The 17,717-nt window shown below is 38.7% G+C and overlaps 2 protein-coding genes across 3 annotated transcripts; one reads left to right on the forward strand and one right to left on the reverse strand.

The window, feature by feature from the left end:
* Positions 1 to 3,235: 3,235 nt before the first annotated feature.
* On the reverse strand, positions 3,236 to 15,653 carry LOC131791416 (espin-like). Of its 2 annotated transcripts, XM_059108757.2 has the most exons (10): positions 15,393 to 15,653; positions 14,695 to 15,247; positions 13,348 to 13,531; positions 12,635 to 12,710; positions 11,521 to 11,627; positions 11,045 to 11,179; positions 7,552 to 7,978; positions 5,919 to 6,337; positions 5,165 to 5,241; positions 3,236 to 4,793 (listed from the first exon to the last, which is right to left on the reverse strand). In XM_059108757.2, the coding sequence occupies exons 2-10, from the start codon at positions 15,177 to 15,179 to the stop codon at positions 4,589 to 4,591; spliced, it is 2,115 nt and encodes a 704-aa protein (XP_058964740.2). In that variant the 5' UTR covers positions 15,180 to 15,247; positions 15,393 to 15,653; the 3' UTR covers positions 3,236 to 4,588. The 2 variants fall into 2 exon arrangements, with proteins under 2 accessions (XP_058964740.2, XP_058964739.2); XM_059108756.2 differs by having other exon boundaries at positions 14,695 to 15,653.
* Positions 15,654 to 15,708: 55 nt separating this feature from the next.
* Positions 15,709 to 17,710, forward strand: LOC131791418 (transcription initiation factor TFIID subunit 10). Its single transcript, XM_059108759.2, has 4 exons — positions 15,709 to 15,939; positions 16,494 to 16,558; positions 17,123 to 17,234; positions 17,507 to 17,710. The coding sequence occupies exons 1-4, from the start codon at positions 15,733 to 15,735 to the stop codon at positions 17,594 to 17,596; spliced, it is 474 nt and encodes a 157-aa protein (XP_058964742.1). The 5' UTR covers positions 15,709 to 15,732; the 3' UTR covers positions 17,597 to 17,710.
* The last annotated feature ends 7 nt before the right edge of the window (positions 17,711 to 17,717 follow it).

A 17,717-nucleotide genomic window follows, 5' to 3' on the forward strand; every position in this document is an offset into this window, starting at 1 on the left:
ATCAGCGTTCTACGTATTCGAACAATCTTTTTCAATCGTAGCTTTTTATTAAGTAAATATGTCAAAACTGGTCCAAAATACGACTGATACCAAAAGCTGGCTGAAAGCGAAGTACCAGGTTCTTGTAGGTAAGAGTTTCCTAGGATGCTATGACGGTGAACGCACTATGCCGCAGACAGAAAAATCAAGGGAAGTTATAATTGTACAAGATTCCCTCGATGAAACATTGTCTGAAATTTCAAGTGACGTGCTTCAGGAATACGGTGACACAGTTTGGAAAGGAATTACTGGACCAGAAGACAGTAGACGCTATACCGAGTATTGGCTGTGGGTCGAACCGGTCTTTAGTTCAGTGCTGCCGATTGGAACAGATTACAATTTCAGGATCGATCGCTGTGAGCCCTTCCAATGCAGTGGTGGTACTTTCTCCTATGGCGTCAGTATCAAGGTCAGCCGTGCTTGAGAGTTCTTCACCGACCAAACAAGGAGCTCCTAGAACTAATTAACGCGAGTTAGTTAACCCAATGACAAACTTCATATGATTTTATGCAGACTGTAGAAGAGTTCAACTCCACAAATTTACTTTTGATGAATAGTTTTTATTTAGGTATAGGACGGTAAGCAATTCAAACAGAGCTAAAGCACTGTTCGTAGTAGCTTCCAAACGGGCAAGCGGCCCGCAAGTGCTTAACTGACTTCCGTTTTCTCTTTGTCTTCGTCCAGCTTCGTAGCAAATATATCTAATTGTGTTTTTCAGCCTACAATGTCCCTATGATTTGCTACTTGTTCCTCCTAACGCAAGGGCTGAAACTTCTTTCAAATGAGAGCCCAAACTTCTAAACTCGGCAAAGCAGTTTACTTTTAACATAACACGAGACGAAACATGTGCTCCACTTACCACCAACGGCGCACAACAGCTTCTTTTACACCTCCTTATTAGTTAATAAATTCATCACATTTCCATTTGCGAGGGTAAACTGGTCTCAAGCTCACTGCGGCGTTTGTTTCAATCGTTTCGATGTTTGATTTTCGTACAGTCAAGATAACCTTCTGAGATGAACATTTTTGGCTGAAAGACACATAGTCCCTGAATAGAAGAAGGCAACTTACGTCTAGAGTAAAGGCTTCTGTTGTAAAGTAATGTGCACCCATGCGGACGATGATTAGAAACGCACTATGACACGAAAGAGTTTTATAAAGTTTGTTTGCGTATCACTGCTTCATTCTCCGCTTGCATTTTGTGGGAAGCTGTCCAATAGTGAACGAATACTTTCCCATATTGGACATCATATTGTCAAGTACGCTGTTAATATAAGGAAGAATTAGTAAATAACGCTCTAAAAATAGTTTGACTTCAGACTGATTTATTGAACCCAGCAGGGTTGTAGAAGCAATAATCTTTTCCGAGAAACAACTTGTCGTTTCCGGGATATGATATCAGAGGGGGTGGCTGCATGGCCATAGAGTTACTGCCTCGTTTCCAACCTGAAGTTTTTCTTTTTTCTTTGGATATGGCGGAAATGGTGCGGAAAAGGGCTGAGTACAACGCTGGGCTCTCCCATATGCAATTTTTAGATTTGTTTTATAAAAAATGAGGCCATTAATGACATAATGCTGTCGAAGGAAAGTCCGTTTTAGAGACGATGACATGACTCATTTGGCATCATATTGTTGTGCCAGCCCCAAATTGATGACAAGAAATTATTCTCAAATAATGAAACACAACAAAACCTGGCCTAAGTTCCGTCCGGTCAACCTATCTGTAACACAGCGATATCTCATCCAATCAGAAGACAAGTTTTGCTCGATCAAACCTGGGTACTGCTATGCGACATGACGTCATCGAGATAGACCTACCACTCCTTACCAGACCTCACGCGTTTGAAGAACCATAAAGAGGCAAAAGGGAACATTACGGCTGCTACTAAAGCTGCTTGTTCAAGATCACTGGAAAGGAAAGATTTCCGCCAGGCTTCCTTAAAGGAAATTTAACCTATTTATGCAAACAGATTCATTGTGTTCACTCTCACTCCAATGCGAGGGTGCAGTCGATCGACTACGAAGTAAACGTAACATTGCTCAACTGAGAACCAATCAAAGGACTTGCTTTGGTCACATGATCAGTTATTTGTGATGTTATTAGACGCTAACCGCTCCCAATTTCTCTTCTTGTTCAGCGTCTTACGTGTAAGAATGATCTGTTTGATTTGTAGCTTTTGATCACGGTAAGTTAGTAAATATGTCAAAACTGATCCAAAATGCGATTGATCCCACCATAGCTTGACTTAGGAGACCTACCAGGTTCTTGTAGGTAGGAGTTTCCTAGGATGCTATGAAGGTGCACACACTATGTCGCAGACAGAAAACCCAAGGGACGTTACAACTGAACAAGATTCCCTCGATGCAACACTAGCTGGAATTTTAAGTGACGCGCTTAAGTCATACGGCAGTACCGGACCAGGAGGCAGTGTCCTCTATATCCAATATTGGCTGTGGGTGAAACCGGCCTTTCGTTCAGTGCTGACGATTGGAACCGATTAAATTTTCAGAATCGATCACTATGTGCCTTTTTAATGCAGTGGTGGTACTTTCCCTTACGGTGTCAGCATCAAAGTCAGTCTTGCTTAATAGTTCTTCGTGTTTACGCAGAGTCTTTAAAACTTTCTTACGTAAGCAGAAATTTACACAAGCGACTTAGTTAACCCAATAACAAACTTTATACATGGTACGTCTAATACGTCTAGACATATATTGTATACGTCTAATATGAAGCAGGTCTTCAAGCTCGTTGATAGTACGTTCAGCGTAAAGTCGTCTCCAACTCTACCGACACACGACTCTCTTGAACACCTAGTTGAGAGTTTTGACGACTTCTTCGAATCTAAAATCATTGATATCAGACGTTCTCTCTCTCAACAACCTTCCTCTCGGCCTAAATGTGTGACTCATGTATCGTGCTCTACCTCTTTCAGTCAGTTTGAACACGTCTCTCTTAATAGTCTCAAGAGTATCATTCAGTCATCAAAAAGTAAAAGTTGTGCTCTCGATCCAATACATATTTGGTTGTTAAAGGACTGTATTGATGTTCTGTTGCCCACTCTAACTGATATCATGAACGCGTCTTTGGATCAGCGCATTTTCCTCTCTTTCTTTAAGAAGTCACTAATTTGCCCTCTCAGTGATAAAAAAAGGACAATCTTGATGCTGATGTCTTTGCCAAATATTCATCCATCTCTAATCTATCGTTTCTCTCTGGGGCATTAGAAAGAACAGTGGCTTTCCAGATTGAGGGATAATTCACCACCAATGGCTTATTTACTAAAATGCAATCAGCATACAGAAAGCATCACAGTACTGAAACTGCCCTTCTACGAGTTGGTAATGATATACCTCTGGCCCCGGTTGTTCGAAGATCGGATAGCGCTATCCATTGGATAAATCTCTATCTGGTGGATAACGCTATACGTTTTGCTATCACTTATCCGCTGGACAGCGATTTATCCGTTGGATAACGTTATCCACCCTTTATACAACTGGGCCCAGGCCATTGACAACAAATGCGAAGCTGCTCTAGTGTTGTTAGACTTATCTGCGGCTTTTGACACAACAAACCACGCTATCCTTCTCGATAGGCTTCGGGAACGCTGTGTTTTTGCAAAACGGTTCTTCGTTGGATTGAATCATACATTAAAGATCTTCCTCAATGCATTGCCCTCGATAAGATTCTTTCTCGACCAAGATACGTCTTGTGGTGTCCGTGAAACTGGGAATTCAGAGATTGCAAAATACCGCGACAAGTTTAACTGTGTGAATGAAGAAGACTAATCACATTACTCCTGGCTTCCTGTTAATGACAGAATAATTTTAAGTTACTTTTGATTACGTACAAATCTCTTAATAGCCTTGCCCGGGCCCAGTGTACATTGATGAAGTTTTGCTCTCTACTGAAAGAACCATCTGAAAATACATTGTAACTGTAAAATAAAACTAATTAAACAAGAGGCCAACATACGAGAGACAGGAGAGTTATTGAAGACGGCGAAAATCACCACAAATTGCAAATAAAAGAAATTTAAAAATTATGACAAATCTTTGAGCGAATGATGGGCAAACTTAACATTCAAATGTTGTAGAACATGTCCAGGATTGACCACCGATGAGATTTATTTTCTGCACAAAAGACATCAAAAAGTGTCCTCATGACTAAACTTCTAGCGAAACATATATAATTATGTCACAAAGGTGGACATAAGTGGTGTTGTATCCAAAAGTGATCCAGGTTTGAGATCATTGCTGGCAGCATGGTCGGGTAAAGAGCGCGCTGGATCTTAAATCGGGTGATTTAATCAGGTTGGAATCCCGCTCTGAACATCAGCTAAATATCTTTCTTTGTAATTCTTGATGTACTCCTCGGCAACGCTTGTGATGATAATAATAACAATACTAACAAAAAAAAAACAAAAAAACAAAAAAACAAAATAATAATAATAATAATAAAAGTAATAATAATAACAATGATAATTACAAAAATAATAATGTTGATGATGATGATGACACTAAAAACAAAAAATGCCTGCGATGAAATCCTTTAATCAGGTGAAGGAAGTCCTCTTGTTCGTGGTCCACCATCAAATTCTTCGTCATCAGAGATATCTGGTGACTTGAATGACACCCTGCGTCCTAAGGGAGCGTTTATTTTGTGATAGTCACGATAAATTTGTCCGGATCCTCTTTTTCTGAGTAAGTTCTTCTTCCATTCTGGCATGCCAACCCAACGCTGCTCTTCCTTAAGCCTAAAAAATGTAGAATTGGAAAACATGATCGGCTATTTTCTCACTCGCATTACTGGTCAGAAAAGTTTTAAGTAGGTCACAATAGAATCCAAAGTAGTGTCAAACTAACGGCTATGGAGAAGTAATGAAACATGACCACGTAATCACTCTAAGCACGCAAAAACGCGGATGGCCAAGCTGCAGTTAGATTTGGTTTTGAAATTGATTGGTTGACAAGGAGGGGCGGGAGATTTTTTTAAGCCAACCACAGCGTGAGCTGAAGCAGAATCAAAGGAAACAGTTCCCGATATTCTTAAAGTTCTTGAAGTTAAACCCGTTCACACACTTAATAGAGTATACGAAAACACCCAACAGAAAGATGTCTCACAAACCTTTCTTCTTCCTTCTTGCTGATTAAAGGAATTTTCCATGAAGGTACAAAAGACCACTTTCTTTGCTCAATCTCTCTCTGAAATAAAAAACAACTCATACTATCGACATAAGGTTAAACCAGTAATGTTAAGCCTATAATTTTCGGAATCGTCTTTTGCAGTTCGTTGTAATCTTCTTCACTCCTAGCCACGGACAGTCCTAATTAGTCTTTTTTGGTGTTTCCCTCAGTCGGAGTTCTGAGTTTTGCATGACGCCAAAAATTTCCTAAGAATATCGTGATGTTATAATTCCAGAACAAGACAACAATTTGAAAGATGTTATTCAGTGAATGACAGGCATACTCAGTGGGAAAGAACTTTGAGCGCTCCAAATAGGAGTCAAACCTATAACCTTCCAACCGATTAGTACTTCGGATGCTCGACCACTAAGCAGCTATAGAAGACTGGTGGCACGCTTGGTTATTTAACAAGGTCCATGATAAAAGAAAAATTCTATTTACATAATCATTGCACAGAAGACAACGATTTGTTCCGAAATGGCCTAATTAATACTTCATAGGAAAACTTTGCCATTAATTAGGCCCAAAAGTTGTTGGACAGAATCTTACTTGATTGATTACTTCAATCCTTCGTTCAACTCAATCAAGTTTCAATTTTTGGAATGTAAAGTTTGTTCTGAGATTGCATAAATGCATTGTTTTAAATACGAAGATCACAAGGGACTTTACCAAACGAATACTCCTTACGCCCTAACCTTTTCCCGCTCTACTCTTTCTCGCGCCTTTTCTTTGATGACCCGATTCATCAAGATCTGTCGCTTCCACAGCGGCAGCACATTCACTAGCTCCTCGTGCAATGATTGGACGTTCCCTTCATGACGACCTTCGCTAGTCTCGTTCTGATTCTTGTATCCTATTGGTTGGCCACTAATGCCGTTTCTAACAGTCGTCTTCGTGCGTTCATCTTCAGACTCGCTGATTGCATGACTCGAAGTGCTGGCCTTGTTCGACAAAGAATCAACCTTTACGATAACGCTGCAGTCATCTTGATTTGTAACATTTGCACTGAACTCAACAGATGTAGATTCAAAGGGTCCGCTTAGGTGGGAAATTTCACTGTTGGCTTCATTTTCGTTCAAATCGACCTGTTCTTTCGGCTTTAATGATTCCTCACCTTGCAGAAAAATAAAAGAATGATTGTGACGTTAGAGTAACTAATTTCAGCTAATTGAAAGCGAAAACATCTTTTCTCGTATTTTTAAGATAACACGTGAAGTCATTTTAGTGTGATTACTTAATGACAGATGATTTTAGAGATGCACACGCTAATAATTGTCAAAAATTACGTCATATCGCACCCTACACGAGGTGATTAGAATACAGAAACAATGGTTGCCCCTGAGTTTCTTGATGATGAAAGCTTTCATACTGAAACAATTATTCGACGATATTCACTTCGCCTTCGGTGATTCATTGTTATTTCCAGGGGTATGGATAATTCTTTTTTGTCTCTAAAGAGAATAGGTTTGAGCTGCACTTATATTGCTACGCAAGCATGCAATGAAAACAGTTAACCCCTCCCCCGAAAGATGAATACTGACGAAAACTATTCTTGAGGATAAAAGGTGCAAATTTCGGAGAAATTGTACGTTGAGACTGCTAAATTGTGATCGTTAAAACAACGATGTCCATGCACGGCTTCAGTAACTGCATTGATACATTTTCAGTAAATTCAACCAAAGCCGTTGGATAACGTGAAGTTTGTAGGGCGTTCGTTCGAGATATTTAAGTTCGACTCCAACACTGGTGTATACTCTTATTACTAAAGAACAAGTGGACAGTAATATTTCCAAAAGAAATCAGTACGGTGGAAGAAACTCAGAGATGTACTAACAAAATAAACAATGTTTTGTTCTCCAGCATCAACCGATGTCGAACACTTTATTACGCTAAGTGAAAATAGATAGATGCTATAGAAAATATTGAATAAGTAAATGCTGTTAAAATAAATGTTGCTCTTTAGAGCAGGTAACTGTTAAGTCTGCCCTCGAGCCAAGAAGCCCAATGCGCGTCGATCAACTCGCTCGCTTTTCATAACATCGACGAACAAGGAATATTGCAAGATTCCCCAGGTGGAATGCAATTCCATTGCAGGTGAGCGCCATGCATTTTCTTAGCCTTCTCTCGCATTTTCTATCACGAATTTCTTTCACGCATTGTGAGAGTGGGGCATCTTGCCAAAATAAATGATACAAACTAGCTATTTGGCCGGAGCTTTAAAACCCGGATATCTCGTTCGGCAGTCGAGCGCAATGACCAATTGGCCAATGTGTCGTCCACGCAGAAAACCAATTTTATTATTGGTTTACTTATAGTATGGTAGCTTACCTGTGACTTCAGAAAACTCTGGCGGAGGAGGAAGGATATCCAGTAAAGGCGGTGAAGGAAGGAGCTGTTTTTCTCTCACGGGCTTTTTTGTAAACGGCGAAGGAAGGACTTTAGAAACCGTCGCTTGAGTGCGCGGCGGGAAAGGCTTTGTGCTCTCATTCAGATCTCTAGTGTTAACAGATGGGGGTATAATAATTTCTTTTAAAACTGCAGGTTTGTTTTTCTTGTCGTTAATACTTAGTTGTAAAGAAGCTCGTTCGGGCCTTTCTCTCATATGAAAACCAGGTTCCAATGAAGTTTTGAAACTGGCCTCTCTCTTAGTTGGAAATGCTAAACTTTTCCCTGGATATTTCATCGCTGGCTTCAGGTTCTCTGTAACCGCCTGACGTTCCTTGGTATCCGTCAGTCTCTTTTGTGCTTTGGCTTGCTGCAAAAAAAAAAGGCAAATATATATCTGAGAACAGGAGAACCTTAATTTAAGGGGCACCCTCGGATCTACAAAAAGAGTGCCTAAGTTGAGAAGCCCCTTCATTGAAGGTAACAGGGGCATTTTTCAGTCGGCACAAAGCTGAATAGAGGTGTTCTAGAAGACACTTCATAGTACAAAATTAATCTACAGACAAGAACAGCGACATAAAACTGAACTGAAAAATTCCTGCCCACATAAGTATGTGTGATACTGCTTATTTTTTCTCTAGAAATCTCTTTTTCGATGGAAAGTATGGAAATTGGACATTTAAGCACTTGCAGGCAACAGAAATGTCAGTTCACAATTGGGGCAAACAACGAGTAAAATTAAGAATGGTGGAATAAGCCATTAAAGAAAATTCGCGTCAGTCACACTAACTTTGGTGCAAAACACACTGTTATAAGTGATTAACGTTCAAAAGTAACTAACAATCAGAAGCACTACTTCAAGCCAGTCTCGCCCCAGGTAAAGTTTGTGAAGAAAGCTGAAATGTAAACATATATCTGAGAGAATAACTTCTCTTTGTTTCAAATAAACTACTTTCATATTGGGGATGTTCGTTCAGTGTCTCAAAGATCTTCTTTTCCGTAGAAATACAGGATATTGCGTAGCCGGGGCCATTCAACAAAACGACCAGGTAAATCGAGACTTATTTGAAGCTCCTTCAAGTTATGGATGTTCACTGTTCAGCATTTGTTCGATTTAACAGTATTTAAGGTAAGATTATGCACTTTTCAGGCTTCGTGAGCCACAGGCAGACCAACTACAAGGTGTTTGATACCCGTTCGTTGGGTTTATAGAAGGTGTAACACTGCAAAAAAGAGAAAAAGCCACCATCCTGTGATTCGGCCAAATTTACATTCCAACCTGAAAGACTGACCGGTCGATTTTTTCCTTTGTCACGAAGTAAGTAACGAAGAGTAGGATTCTTAATCGTAAACTAATATGTGGGGGGGGGGGGGGGGGGGGAGGGGCCGAGATAGTAATCTTGTTTTTATTTGGTTTATGAGGATTCTTTTTTCAGTAAATTACCTTCAAAAGTATAACTTTCTTCTGAAAAAGAGGAGCGTCAAATTACGCCAAGTCCTGCTTGTATCCTTGATAAATCTCAGTACAGTTAAACTTTGTGTAAGAGCGCTTTTCGACTGCAAGCCTTAAAACCAAAAGCAGTTGAAAGTAGGCAGAGCACGAAAATCGAAACGAACCAAAATGTCATAAAAAGTAAACAATATTTTGAAGTAAAAACAAGCAAACTGCCGAAAGGACGGGAAAACGTGAGTAACCAAGTCATGATTAATTCTATTTTCGCATATGATTGGTTGAGAAGATATAACAAGTTTTCTGAACCATGCCGCTGAGTCACACAACCAGGTAACACGAACCCAAAGCAATCTGTGTTACTTCTAGCCCTTGATTAAAAATCGGTCTACATTGATTTTAAAGTTTATTCACGTGGTTTTCACGATTTACCAATGACACATTTAATAGTTACCAATGTACTTATTTAGTTTTGTATTCTATTAATTTAATAAGCATGCTTTATAATTTTCTTACGTGCTTTAACTGAGTTTTTATCACTGAAAACTGTAGTTTTAATATAATAATTGTGAAGCATAAATAGAGAGTTACCTTCTTCTTAAAATACAATTGTATCAGTTAGTAATTTTTCTTAATTCTATTCTTCGTACAACGAAACTGCCATCAAAAATATACAACTAAGAGCTAAGAGGCACTAAAGAGTTCCAATCACTATCTAGAAAACGTTCTTACAAGTGAAATTCCAATAAGTGACCACAGAAAAAAGCCTTTCAAATCATATATTTAAAAATTATCTGCCGCAATTTAGTTTTTGCACTACTTGTGTGCAGTAAATCAAATTATTATCACAAATCAAAATGATTGCACATGGTTTGTGGCTACTCAGGTTTAAAGATTTAATAAATGTAACCGAGAAGTTACAATTCATAGACCCAACGTTTCGACACTCCTGTCTAGTGCCTTCATCTAGGCAGGAGTGTCGAAATGTTGGGTCTATGAATTGTAACTTATCGGTTACATTCATTAAATCTTTAAACCAGAGTCGCAACAAACCGTGTCTGATTGTCCACCTGGTTGCCATGTGAACTTATTAAATATATTTTAAAATAATTGACATTGTCTTATAGAAAATGCTCATTGTGACAACGATCAAAGCCTAACATTATAGAAACTTAACTTTGTTGCCATGCTTTAACAGCTAATGTTGTTTGCTTTCATGCTATTGTTGAGACGTTGGCATCTGTTGAAAGTTCAAAAATGCGTTTAAATTTAAGTTTTAAAAGCTTTTGAAATTATCTAAGTGCCAAAAGGCAAAGCAAAGTGACAGAAGAAAAAAAAATGTTAGAGACAGATGAAAAGAGATCTGACCTGCTGAATGTGAGCACAGAAGCACAGATTGCTTTAGAAAATAGAAGAAATTTTGCTGCAAGAAACACTCTAACACTCCAGTTAACATGTATAACATTGAGCATTATTGCTGCAGAAGTAAAATGTATGAAACTCAGGACATTGAAACATTAAGATCTGCAATTTATGAGGGCAATAACAATTTTCTGGGTTATTATATCAAATGAAGGTAAGATAAAAGTTTAGTCTGTATTCAAGCCAAAATGACCAATGCTGCCAAAGCTTATTCTGGTTTCCTTAGCATGAAGGAGAGAGGCACTCCACTCCACTCCTTTGGCCATACTGGGGAAATTGGCCCTTGTTCATTTTTGTACAGACCTCACTGCACTGGGTCCGTACTGCCACAACTTTGGGTCAATATTCCCCAGTACAGCCCTAAAGCCTGGTTAGTTAGAAGTTAATAGACCTGGTTGGAGAGAGACACTGTGATAGTAAAGTGTTTTAGCCAGAACACAACACATTGATCCGCCCAAGTCTCAAACCCACACCTTTAAACCCTGAGTCCAGCACACTAAACATGAGGTCATCTTTTCTCCCGGTTGTGATGAAGATTTCAAATAAATTCATTACATAAAATACCTTTGATGCTGCAATCTTGAGGTAATCTAAACATCTCCGGTGTCCATTTTTCTCTGCTAAGGTCAATGCAGTCATACCCTCCTTGTCTTTCTGTTGCACATTCAACTCCACATTTTCTACAAGATATCTGATGCACTGCCAAGAGAATTATTTTATATTAAAACAATTTGAAACCAATAAAATCAGTTCAACTTGTATGATAAAACAAAAAAAGCATACTGCTACCCAATGGGATTCAGTTTTGGATTTGTTTTGGATTGTTGATATCTATGTTATTTAAAGATAAATTACATATTACAGAAGACCTAGAGGACTCAACTTTTCTTTATAATAGAACATACTGGCATACATAGACAAAGTTAAGTACTGAGTAACATGTTTAATGCCTAGATTTGTAAAACAAAGTTTTTACTCTTCAAAGCAAAAAATCAATGTTAGATTTCCACCAGATGGTGTTGAAAACACTGGTTACTCACCTCAAATTGTCCCTGTTCTGCGGCATCATGAAGAGGAGTACCTCCCATTTGGTCTGTTGCAGTAACATCACCTTTGGCATTCAGCCACTTTAGCACAGTCACATGACCTAGATGAAACCAGCATAAAAACAATCAATGCAGGCCAAAATGCACATGTACATGTATGCTCCAACTGTTTTTACTTCAATGCATTACACCTGTCCAAATCTAAATAAAAAGATGAACAGTAATTGTACCCCAAGGTCTTCAACTTCTTTTTATAAACAGTTCACTTTAATTTCACCAACCAACCAATACCCATTATCACAGATGGTTTTAGGAATTTTTGATTTGGGGAATTCCAACTTTGATCAAAAAATTAGCCCCACAAATACCTCTGGACCAACTCACACCAAGCAATCTTGCCTTGCAAGAATTTTGATATAGGGCAAGAAAGAAATACCCACAAGTCTGATGGCAGGGGACTGCCTAAATGTAGGGAAAGGCTACAGGCTGCCATACATGGCTTACAATGATTCTTGTTGAAATGCTTATTTTGTAAGAGCTGTGGCAAAGGTACTTCTTTGTCAGCAACAAAATTTGAAGGAAGCTTTTGAGATGTCTAAAGCCACACCCTTCACAGAACTCTCTCCACATCACTGTGCTCAAAGATTCAACCTTGTTAAACATTCAAAGAAACACTTACACCATGGAGATATAAATGAGAGCATGCTCACATACTATCAGAAATATTTTGCAACTGTTTAACACATCCCTGAACATCTGGTTTATTTGGACAAAGCAATATGTCTCCTCGTTCTAGTGCTATCAGTCTCACTGGTATCATGATTTGACCCTTTTAATCCCAAGATCTAAATAGCTTTTCTCAACACTGTTTGTCAGTCATCACTTATAATTTTAGATCCAAGAATTTGTTGGTCAATCAAACAACATTCCCCTAGATGACAACTTTTCTACTTCTCGTCACCTTCCTGCTTGAAATGGTATGGATGTTGTGAGGAGAAATTCATCCTTGGTCACTCCTGGGAGTGAAAGGATTAATCTTGAATTTAAGTCTACTAATTCCTGGAAAGTTATAGAAGAAAAAAGACATCTTCAATTTTGTCATATGTACCTTGTGAGGCAGCATAGTGAGCAGGTGTGGCACCAGCTCCATCCCTCTCATTTGCAGAGGACTGTCCTTTTTCCATCTATACAGAAGAACAGAAAGTTAAAAAAACTGAAATCTGTTGAGGATCATACTTGTAGCTGCAATTTTCCTCATAGTAAAATCCAAATCAATAGGTATGAAAAAAAAGAGGGGTGCCAGTCCCTTGGACAGTCAAAATTTACTCATTAAAATCCAATAATTTATGTAAATTCTAGGTATCCCATTTTGAAATTTAAGATATACTGATGTTAGCATGCAAGGCATTAAAATTATCAGTATGCATATTCTCCATAATGTTCTACATAAATTTCCTAAGATGCTGACAAGGAGAATTTGTTTAACAATCAAGAGCTGCATTAGTTGGTGATCATTTCCTTTATTCTTACTTGTCAACTTGATATATTGTAAGGAGAATTAGATGCTTATAGGGGTTGAAGGCCTTTCAAAATAGTATTTCATGTACCTGTCTCTCACTTTGACTTAGGACCAAAAACAACAGGCAATTAACAAATACAGCTTGCTAAATGACTGCCGCAGAAAGGTCATTAGATTGGCCATTTGCAGCAAATTCAGTCACCAATTAAAATTAATTTTCTACTGTCTACTGTATGCAAACTAAAATGGTCACAGCTTGGAGGGATAAGGATTATTTTAGGACACCATTCTTTCTTTCTCACCAGATATCCTATACAGTCTAGATGTCCATTCTGGGCTGCAGCATGAATTGGCAGCATTCCATCCCAGGCTCTGGCATTACACTTGCCGTCAACACTGTGCAGGTACTTAACACAGTCTAGATTACCATCTTGAGAAGCAAGATACAAGGGAGTTGTTCCATCTGTGGCAACATCATTAACACAACTGAAGATTGAAAGAGTTACCAATACATCATATTAAAGTTTGATCACAACTCTTATGTCCATTTTCTAGAGGAAATCTTGCAAAAGTGGTGAATTTAATAGACTTTTAACTATCTTAAAAAATTGTGGGAATTGAAACCTCTTTGATAATTGTGATAAAGAAATAAAAATTTGATAAAATTAGAACTTTTTGAATTAATGAAAGAATTTAAAGAGAGACAAAATGGAAAAAATATGAGTCTTCTGTGAGGGCTGATGTTCTGATTTTGCAGTTTTATGCTCCATCAACTAAATTACTACTAACTCAATGTTGAGTTAGGCCATATAACACTGCTAACAGAAGTTTCATGAATATCCAGAATGGGAAAGTGTTTGTACACTTCTAGACTTGAGTCAGGACTTTGAGAAGCATGGTGATAGGGTCCTCTATCTTGGGGCCAGAATGGAGAACAAAATAAACTGAGTGCATTACTAATGAGGACGATTTTGAGATCTTTTACTACTTATTCTTCTTCCTTTACTGCTCTGCCTCTTTCTACATAGAAAATACTTAATAATGAGAATTACTGATCATGGGAAAACTCAATGCAATATACCAGAACCCTTTCACTAACAACTTCTAATTTAGCCTGCCGTATAGTGAAATGTCATTTACTTAATTGACCAATCATGGTGCACATTCTAACTGAGAGAAATGATTTTGTCAGATATGAACCCTTAACATACACTAGTAACCTAATAACTTGTTCACCGTGGCTCAGGACGGAACAAATCCAAATGCAAGGTTTGAGGTCCAAATCCTCTGGGGGAACTGAGATTTTTATTTTATATTTTTTATTTGTTTATTTATTTTGGCCTTCATTCACTATAAAGGCACCACCAAATGCATGCAACATGTAAAGGAACATCTTGCAACATAGTTGCTTGCATACCATGTGGTACCATGCTGCAAGATGTTGGATGGTGTTGGATCAAGTTTCAAAATGTTCAAAGTTTTTTCGCAACATTTTGAAACTTAAGATGTTGTGTGTGTTTGGCCAGCTCCTTCACAATGTTGCAAGATGTTGCATTGTAATGTTGCGTGCACTTGACCGGACCCTAAGATTCATTCATAATCTAGCCATCTAGCATAAGACTCAACTCTCAAATCAAAGAACATTCTACCTGTAACCAGCTTTGAAAACCAACAGCTCTAGGCATGTCAGATGCCCTCCACAAGCAGCAAAATGCACTGGAGTCATATAATTCCTTGACTTAACCCTGGGATTACCGTTCCCTTTCTCGATCAACCACTTGACAGTGTCAAACCTTCCAAATCTCGCCGATAAATGGAGTGCAGTATGCCCAGAGCCATCTCGAGTGTCTGCATCAACCTCGCCAGTCGCAAGGAAATATTTCACACACTCTAGCTCCCCCTGAGCCGCAGCGTCATGAAACGGAGTCGCCCCGCTTCTTCCGCGGACTTTGGGAGAAATTCCAGTTGTTTCTACCAGCCATTTTACGCAATCAATCCTTCCTGTTCTTGCTGCGTAATGGAGAGCAGTCGCTCCAAATCCATCTGCCGCGAAAGGCGCTGATCGACGGAGCGACCGTAAGGTTTGAAGATCTCCGTCTTTCGCTGCAATAAGAACTCGTTCAGCTTCAGCCATACGTGCGACCTAGGTTCATGTACACTTTCTCAGCTCAAAACACAGATCGAGTGCGAAACAGCCATAAGCTAAAATATAAAGATTTGCGCATAATTTTAAGGTTTATCCAAAAATATTTAATCTGACGAGTGCTCGTTGCCAACGTGATCTATTGAGAGAAAAAACATTGTAAATAATTAACGAGCTGTAACTTCTTTGCCGACTGTCGCGCACCTGCCTTGTAAGGCTGTGAAGAAATAAAGGTACCCGGAAAAATATGGATGGATCGTCATGATCATTGAAAAAGCCTTCGAAATCACTTGAACAGCTGGGAATTCTCAATATTGCTCCTTCTCTTTTTCAAGTTCTTTTTGTTGTCCTCTCCTTGAGTGCAGGAAAACTCATTCCGTAGTTGCGTTATTCCGGAAACATTATGCATGAAGAATAATGAACAAATATTTCAGACTTATTTCAAACTTTAAAATCGCCGCCATTGTCAAGATAGATTCTGCGTGACTATTGAACAGCGTTGGCATGTAAGCACTTAAGCGCATGCTTATTGGGTGCACCAAAAATGGCGGACGGCTCGCAGAATTTAGTTCCTAACTCGGTTCAAAACAAACCAAATACAAGCGGAATTTCGGGAAGTCAGCCAGCGACAAGTCAACCCACAGCTTCTAATACAGCTGCGGCAACTGTGTCCCATGTGGATACTAAAGTCAGAAACGCTGGTGCTTCTTTGGCGGAGTTTTTAACCCAGTTGGATGACTACACACCGACGGTATTGAAGTTAAATAGTTATGCTGATTATTTTTCAGTTTTTGTTTATGTCTAATGTAATGACTGAATTTTTGTTCTTACTGAATCTTGGCCTCGTCTAAATACATAGAAATGCAAAAAGCGTAGCTGATAGCCAGCTGTTTCGTTGATAAGACGTGATTGTCCAAATTTACTTTTGAGCGAAACAAGGGCTTAGGTCAGGGGTAATCCGGGGCAAGATTTCCGCGCATAATTCATACAGGTCTTATACAGAGAGAATAAAAGGTAAACTACAGAATACAGGGCCACTTATGTATATTTCATTGAATCACTATACATCCTTTTATGTTCTGTCTTGTTCTTTAAAGCATGCCGACAAGGTGGACCTTGGTGGCCCCTGTTCCCACTCAACCAACTAAGCAGAACTGAGTGTTTGCTTCATATTTTTCCGTACAGGTCTTTGCCTTTTACCCTCAGATTCCTTCCCCTCTCATCAAACGGAAGGGCTAAGTTGGCCTACAGGATAAAAAATTCCAAGCTTATGTTATAAAGCATTCTTTTTCAATGATTTCTTAGATACCAGATGCTGTAACAGCATTTTATTTGAATCGTGCAGGATTTGACTCCACAGACCCAAGAGTGTAAGTTGAATTGGAATCAGTTATCTTGGGGGTATCATGCTTTTTCGAAGTACAAGAATTGTGTTTGTGAATGGATAAGAAAGGTGATAAATTTCAAGTCTGAATGAACTGAGATGTTGTTAATTCATCACCAGCATGTAATGAGGTAAAACAAAGAGTTACTAAACAGGTTTTGAACCAAAGACCCAGAGACTTCACAATCTGATGCTCTACCAAAGTATGACTCATGCTCAAAATTTACCAGTGGGAGAAGTGGTGATTGCGCATAAGGGCACTTGTCTCTAGTCTTAAAATATTAGGGACCTGGTGAAGTTACTTTTTTTAGTTCTCAGGCAAAAATTTTGCTTTCTCTCTCTACTCAGGAGTATGAGCAGGTACTGGCAAACTGTTTAGAGAATCTGATGAAATGTTGATGGGGGGGGGAGGGGTAACAAAAGATGAGGTAGCATTCCATCCAGAGGGGAGTAGATGATTGCTAATTTGAATCTTTTTGGGTGTTCTTCATCCTCTGTAATTTCTCTAACTGCTGGGTTATTGACTAGAGCAATTTTCCTTTCACTGCAGAGTGAGGATGATTTCTCTTGCTGCACAGAAGTTTATATCAGATATTGCTAATGATGCTCTGCAGCACTGTAAGATGAGGGGGTCAGGCCAGAGTTCAAGAAAATCTGGCAAAGTAAGTTCTGTAACGATTTTAATTTATGCACTTATTCTTAGTTTATTCATACCAATTAAGTCAACATACAAAGTGTTACTCCTTTATCTGCTTGCAGAAGGCTTTTGTGAGGCAGTTGATGGATCACAACTTGCTTGATTTTGTGACTGACATTATCTGGTTGTGAATACATCTTTCTCATCAACAAGTAATTAATTGGACAACAGATGAATTCACAACAAACATAATTAACTTCTTGAGAAAATTGAGTAAAATTTGTTTGTATTTTGCAGGACAAGCGTTATACATTAACCATGGAAGACTTGACCCCAGCACTTAGTGAATATGGAATAACTGCCAGAAAACCTCCATACTTTATTTAATGTAACTTTATCATACCCATGTAAATATGGTAAATTGACTATTAATGAACTGTAGACTTCTCTTTGTTGAATGGAAAGAAATTTATAGGCAATAAAGTGCATTTTGTAATGTTAGTGATGT

The sequence above is a fragment of the Pocillopora verrucosa genome, chromosome 9 (assembly GCF_036669915.1).
Source record: "Pocillopora verrucosa isolate sample1 chromosome 9, ASM3666991v2, whole genome shotgun sequence".
NCBI lineage: Eukaryota > Metazoa > Cnidaria > Anthozoa > Scleractinia > Pocilloporidae > Pocillopora > Pocillopora verrucosa.